The sequence below is a fragment of the Sitophilus oryzae genome, unplaced genomic scaffold (assembly GCF_002938485.1).
Source record: "Sitophilus oryzae breed Bouriz unplaced genomic scaffold, Soryzae_2.0 scaffold_1389_pilon_pilon, whole genome shotgun sequence".
Classification (NCBI taxonomy): domain Eukaryota; kingdom Metazoa; phylum Arthropoda; class Insecta; order Coleoptera; family Curculionidae; genus Sitophilus; species Sitophilus oryzae.
In genome coordinates, this window is record NW_022146047.1 from 3,231,155 (window position 1) to 3,238,408 (window position 7,254).

Here is a 7,254-nt window from a genome sequence, read left to right on the forward strand (position 1 = left end):
AGTTTTTCCAAATTTACGTACCATTTCTTTATATTATTTTTGTAAGTTATTAAATTGATTTGTGTTTTATATTTGTAAGGGACGGTTTGTAAAGACAGCGCACTTGGGTTAAGAATCTGTGTCAGATTTAAGGATAATTTTAGGGTAAGGTTCTAAGGTAATTCATAAGGGTTTTTAAGGTAAAGGTTAAGGTTTTAAGGTAAAGGTTAAGGTAAAGGGTCAAGATGACTGATCTAGCTAAATTGACTCGAAAAAGGGGAAATATTAAAGGGCAGCTTACACGGTTAGAAACTTTTATTCAGAATTATGACTCCTCTAAGCATCATGAGATTTCGATACGTCTTAAAAGAGCGGAGGCGTGGTGGGATGAATTTGAAAGCATCCAGGACGAAATCGAGGACCTGGATAATTCGGATGAGCAAGTGGCTGAACGCGATGATTTTGGTACAAAGTATTTTGACATTCTTGGTCGCCTAAATTTACTTGCGCACGGTGGGAGTACACAGGACTCAACTGCTCCAAGAACGGAAGTACGTCTTCCACCAATGGAAGTACCTAACTTTTATGGTTCATACAAGCAGTGGTTGGAATTTCACGATTCTTTTAAGTCCTTAGTAGATTCGAATTTGTCTTTAACTAATATTCAAAAATTTTATTATCTAAAAGGGGCGCTTAAGGGTACGGCGGCTGATGTGATCCATTCTTTGGAGGTGTCTTCAGAAAATTATCAGGTTGCATGGGATCTTTTTGGGGGAAAGGTTTAAAATAAAAGTTAATCGCTCTTAGTCATATTGACTCTATTTGCAATATACCGGGTCTTACCAAGGAGTCTCATTCCGGGTTAAGGAAAATGTTAGATGAGCTGCGTAAAGATTTAAGGGTACTCAAAACTTTGGGTTTAGGCGTAGAACACTGGGATCCAATACTAATTTACTTGCTTTAATCGAAAATGGAATAAACAGAGAGCTGTAGCATAGTATAAGGAAAAAAGTAGTTATTAAAAAAAATAAAAAAAAAAAATGATTTTTTAAATTTTTGGTAAACAAATGTGCAGTATGGGAAACCAATATCAGATCTTCAAATACTGATGACCAAGGAAAAGGGAAACCTCACCTACCCCCTCCCCGATCTACAACTAAAACATTTAGTTGCATACTTTGTAAGGCAGATGAACATTGTTTACAGCAATGTAAACAATTTTTGGATTTGTCGTTGGAGGACAAGAGGAGAGTGGTGTCAAGGTCAAATGCTTGTTGGAAATGTCTCAAACTGGGACACAGGGTGCATGCATGTACATCTGGAGGTTGTAGGCGTTGTAAAGGAAAACATCATCTTCTGCTGCATGATAATCAGCACACAGGTAAGGAAACTCGGGATTCCAAGGAAGGCGCAGCGGAAGGAGGTGACTCAAAGGTATTTAACGGTCATAGTAGTGAAGATAAAGGTCTCGAGATGCAAGGTGTAAAAAAGGAAATTACGGAGGTTCTCTTGTCTACTGCAGTTGTAAGGGTTAAGGATATAGAAGGTAAATGGCATGAGTGTAGGGCGTTGTTAGACTGCGGGTCACAGTCTTCATTCGTGACCAAGGCGTTTCGTGATATATTGAGGCTTCCAATGAAAAGGATAAACAGTTCAATTATGGGTATAGGGTCCGGAACCATGAACATTGATCACTCGGTAGTTGCAAGGATTTATTCGACTCATTCGCAATATAATGCTGACGTCTGGTAATCGATGAGATTTCTAACAACATTCCTTCTTCGGTTAGTAGCTGATTTAAAATCGTTTCAATCTTACCTGAAAACATTAATTTGGCGGATCCATCTTGTGGTGAACCAGGTAAGATCGATATGCTGTTGGGTGCTTCAGTGTTTTGGTCCATTTTGGGCACAGAGAAGGTTGAATTAGGTAAAGGTAAGCCTCTACTTCATGGAACGAAGCTGGGATTCGTGATTGCTGGGACTATGCATTTAAAATCAGGACAAATGCAAGTGCATAAGCAATCACAACCAGAAAGGTGTCATTTCTCATCTAACTGTTCGGTTCAGGGGCAGTTAGAAAAATTTTGGGCTCTAGAAGAAATAGGTTATGAGAAACGACTAACAAGGGAAGAAGAAGAATGTGAAAGATTTTTCGCGGAAACGACGAAACGAAGCGAAGATGGCAGATTCGTTGTCAAGTTGCCAATACGTGTCGGGGTACCAGAGTTAGGCAATTCAGTCAATGTGGCGATAAAAAGGTTTTCTTCATTGGAGAAAAAATTAGAAAGGGACAATGAATTGAAGGAAATGTATCACGCATTCATAAGAGAATATCTTTCATTGGGCCATATGTCTAGAGTATATTCGGATAAGGAAATTAATGAACCGGTGGCGTATTATCTTCCACATCACGCGGTTATTAAGAAAACATCACTGACCACCAAGCTAAGAGTTGTTTTTGATGCCAGCGCACCAACTAACACTGGAGTGTCTTTAAATAATCAGCTAATGGTTGGTCCAAAGCTGCAAGATGATATTTTTGATATACTAGTACGTCTTAGGAAATATGCAGTAATCATAACAGCTGATGTGGAGAAAATGTTTAGGCAGGTTTGGGTTGCGGAGGAGGATCAGGATCTGCAAAGAATTTTATGGAGATTCAACCCGTATGAACCCATCGGACATTTTAAGTTAAACACGATTACTTATGGGATGGCATGTTCAGGATATTTGGCAGTAAAATGTTTGCAACAACTCTCGGAGTGTGAGGATAATAAAGCAAATCATGAAGGATCTCTTTACATGGGCTTGATCTCTCGACAGGGGGCAAGATACATGGAAGAAGCCTGGAGAGATTAAGAAAGGGATCAGTCAGGTGTTAGCTTCGGGTGGTTTTATCCTGAGAAAATGGAGTTCTAATAAACCAGAAACTCTGTTAACCTGCGATGAGCCAAATGTGGAGCATTATATATCAGGAGATAGCACTTCGAAAACACTAGGTATCAGATGGAATCCACACCTAGATACCTTGCACTACGATTGTCCTGAAGATTATGGTGTTTTATTGGACAATAAGGTAACCAAACGCATAATTTTGTCATTGATATCGCAGATATTCGATCCTTTGGGACTGTTGGCTCCTGTTATTATTAAAGCTAAACTTGTACTTCAACTATTATGGAAGGAAAAGGTAGGTTGGGACGAGGAAGTTCCGCAAGGTTCTAGTTCCATGGTTAAATTTGAGAGAGGAATTTCAGAAACTAAAGGTGTTTCAAATAGAACGGCAGGTTATATGCACAGGGTCTAGGGATTTTCAGATACATGGTTTCTGCGACGCTTCGCAGAAGGCTTACGGGGCTTGTATTTTTGTGAGATCAGTAGACCAGAAGGGAGATTGTCACGTAAGGTTGTTATGTTCGAAATCACGGGTTGCTCCACTTAAAGTAATATCTCTTCCCAGATTAGAATTATGTGGTGCTCTTTTGTTGGCTAAGTTGGTTAAGGCAGTTTTACAAGCGATCGATATAAATCCGTCTCAAATAAGGTATTGGTCGGATTCGTCCATTGTGCTGTCTTGGTTGTCAAGGGAACCTTCGACTTGGACAACGTTCGTGGCAAATAGGGTCGCGGAGATTCAAAACCTCACGGGAGGCAACCAATGGGGTCATGTACCATCAGAGCAAAATCCGGCGGATTTGGTCTCCAGAGGTACTGACTGTGACAGCTTAAGTGTAAATTCATTATGGTGGGAAGGCCCATTCTGGTTATCTCGCGAAGAGAATTACTTTCCTCAAACTCAGATTCCTAGTGTTGATGTTATTCCTGAGCAGAAGATAGTAAAACATTCATATATCGTGACGGATCTTAATAAGGTGCTTAGAAGGTTCTCGAACACCCCAATAAATGGCTTCGAACATTCTTTATTGTTTAAGATTTTGGCAAAATTGTGCAGGGCTTCTAAAAGAGGGGAACCACCTAGAATAGGTCCATTAACGGTACAGGAACTTGATAAAGCATGGACAGTGGTAATCACATTAGTTCAACGTGAAGTTTTTGGTGCTGAAATTAAGGCCATAGAAGGGGGATGCGGGCTGGATAGACGAAGTAGAATTTTGTCTCTTAATCCATTTTTGGACAAGGATGGGCTATTAAGGGTAGGAGGTCGGCTAGCCAAGGCTAATCTTAGTTATAATCAGCGGTTTCCGGTAATACTTCCAAATAAACACGACGTCACGCGTTTAATCATTCTATGTGAGCACTACAAGCATTTACATGCAGGCGCTCTTAGCAGTAATGCGTCTCAAATACTGGCCCATATTAGGTCGTCAAACAATAAGAAGTGTTTTATCGCGTTGTATTGTATGTTTTAGGGCGAAACCAAGGGATTTTAGGCAATACATGGGGGAGTTACCAAGTAGTCGTATTGTTCCAAGTCGGCCATTCGAAAATTGTGGGGTTGATTACGCAGGGCCATTTTTTGTTAAATCAGGCACAGTTAGAAAACCTGTTATTACCAAGGCGTATTTATGCGTCTTTATATGCTTCGCGACTAAGGCGGTCCACCTAGAATTGGTCGTTGATCTAACGACTCAAGCTTTTCTTAACTGCTTTAAGAGGTTCATCGCACGTAGGGGACTTTGTAGGAATGTGTACTCCGACAATGCGACAAATTTTATAGGGGCTAATAATGAACTTACGGAACTTAGTCGATTTTTACAGGATAAGGGTAACCAGGAGGTTTTCTCACAGTATTTCTTACAAGAACAATATTTATAAATGGTATATTTCATTCCACCGCGTTCGCCGCACTTTGGGGGTTTGTGGGAGTCTGCGGTGAAATCCGCAAAGTACCATCTAAAGAGGGTTTTAAATGATCAGAAGTTAACGTTTGAAGAGTTGTATACAGTGATAATCCAAGTGGAGGCATGTCTGAATTCCCGGCCAATTACTCCTGTAAGTGAATCTGCGGATGATTTGGAAATTTTAACGCCAGGTCATTTTTTAATGGGTAGCTCACCCTCTGCTCTACCTCAAGAAGATATAAAAGGTCATAATCCAAATCGCTTACAAAGGTATCAGTTATTGACTCAGTTTATCCAAAGTTTTTGGAAACGATGGCAAACGGAGTATTTGGGTAACTTGCAACAGCGATCTAAGTGGCGCATAAGAGCGGACTCTATAAAGATTAATGACATGGTGTTGGTGAAAGAAGATAACACTCCGCCCATGAAATGGCAGTTAGGACGAGTAGTGGAGTTACACACGGGTAGTGACGGGATATGTCGTGTTGTGTCGCTTAAAACCGCGAGTGGTTTAATAAAGAGGTCTACTTCTCGTGTATGTGTTCTACCATTTGAAGACAGTAATTAATAAGAATTTTAGGAACATTAAGGATTTAGTGTTTAAAATAGATTTTAGGAATTAGGGTTAAGGTTTTTGAAAGACAAGCTTTCAAGGGGGGCGGCATGTTGGGTTTTTGAAAGCCGTACGACGTACGATGCGTACAAGGCCTTAGCGCAGGACCTTGATCGCCGCCGGCGGGGAGCGCGTCGCTGGCAGAAGGCAGAAGTCACGTAGGCCCACAGCGCAGCCGAAAAGCTTACAAAAACTTAGTATTGCCTGGCCTTAAAGGGGGAGTGCATCGCACTGCCATTTTTCTGTTGTCGTGTTATTCAGTAAATTAGAAATAAAGACCATATTGACAAAGACACTCGATTTATTGTCTGTAGCTGTATATAAAAGGTAAACATCATTGAAAAAGACGCTCCAGACATTCATTTATCGAATTTTAACTACAGAGCAGACTCCCTATTTGTTCTCATTGTTTCACTACGTTGACCATGATCATTCGACTAGGCAAGTGCATTATTTTAAAATTCCTCAACACCGAACAACTAACTTCCAAAAATCTTTCAGTTTCACAGCGCCACATTTGTGGAATAATATTTCTAATAACTTTAAATTTCAACTTTATTAGATTGCAAAAACAAATTAAAAATCATTTACTTAAATTACAACAATAAATCATTAAGGAAAAATTATAATTTCTTCGACTGGTTTGTGAGGTTCTTGTTCTTCTCATATGCCTGTCATTGGTTGCTGTTCCGATTACACTGTTTCGTTATGCCTCTCTGCTTATCTCCGCTCATCCCTGATAAAATTATATTTTCACTTTTTTTATCAAATTTTATTTTTTTTAATTTCTGTTTATTGTTATATAATTTAATTTTATTTTCTATTTTGTTTTTTGGGTCACACCACTCTGGTACTTTGTGTCATTGTATCGGTTTTTTTAATCGCGGTGCGATCCCTTTAGACACATATTTTAATTCATATAGGTATATAATAAATATACATATATAATAATAAAGTTTTTATCAAAATATGTGAAGTCTACAAATATTAAGTTTTTGGTAAAAATATTGTGTTACTAGGTTAAAATAACTTATTTTATTTTTGTTATTGCTAATAGAGGGAGTCTCATTCACTGGAGATGAACAAGGTTTGGAATAAGATATTGAAACTGCATTTACTAATACACCCAAAATTTGGATATTTTATTTAATAAAATAAAGTAAAACGCTTATTGATTTTTAATCGTTATTCTTATGTGAAAAGACATCTTATAATAAAAAATTATGCCGGTTTTTATTTGTTTCGCTATCCTCCCTCAACTTATTTTTTTCCTATTAGTATCCTCCCTCAACTTTTTACAATGCGGCAAATATGTTAAGTGTTATTATTATTTTTTAAATTTATTAAACAATTGTTTAAATTTCCTTAAAATACTGTCGGTTGATCGGCACGCCACTGGAAAATTGACCTCAACCGTCTATTCTTTGTAAACAACTACATTGTTGCCGTTGCGCCGATACCCTATTCCCTTCTTTGTCCATTCTCTCTCGCACTCGTTGATTTTCGCAAACCAATGTGTGATGAAGGTTTAGAGCGTTTTATGAATGGATCGTTGTATCTCCCGAGTTTAAATATCTTTGGCTTTATCTATGGATACAACTGATTACCGCAAGCTGTTGCTAGGATATTCTATTTTTTAATTGTGTTTTTTAAAAAAAAAAAAAAAAAAGTATAAAGCGTAATTGAAACAACTAATTCATTCCACTAACTGCGAGGTTCTGAATGCATGCTTGATTTACAAATATTGAAGTATCTATAGTTAGTGGAAAAGTTAATGTTTCTAAGTTTTCTACTAACTCAAAATTACTACCACTAATTTTGGCGTTGGGAATGTTTACATTGAAATTAGAGGAACAGA

The 7,254-nt window shown here is 38.3% G+C and overlaps 3 protein-coding genes across 3 annotated transcripts; all 3 read left to right on the forward strand.

Annotated features, from left to right (window-relative positions):
* The first annotated feature begins 224 nt into the window (after window positions 1–224).
* Window positions 225–764, forward strand: LOC115875487. The gene has a single exon (XM_030890955.1). The coding sequence runs from the start codon at window positions 225–227 to the stop codon at window positions 762–764; it is 540 nt and encodes a 179-aa protein (XP_030746815.1).
* A 1,086-nt stretch (window positions 765–1,850) lies between these two features.
* LOC115875488 lies at window positions 1,851–4,757 on the forward strand. The gene is made up of 4 exons (XM_030890956.1): window positions 1,851–2,647; window positions 2,805–3,171; window positions 3,239–4,302; window positions 4,352–4,757. Exons 1-4 carry the CDS (start codon window positions 1,851–1,853, stop codon window positions 4,755–4,757), a joined length of 2,634 nt encoding a protein of 877 aa, XP_030746816.1.
* LOC115875489 lies at window positions 4,758–5,351 on the forward strand. The gene has a single exon (XM_030890957.1). It carries the CDS (start codon window positions 4,758–4,760, stop codon window positions 5,349–5,351), a length of 594 nt encoding a protein of 197 aa, XP_030746817.1.
* Window positions 5,352–7,254: the final 1,903 nt, after the last annotated feature.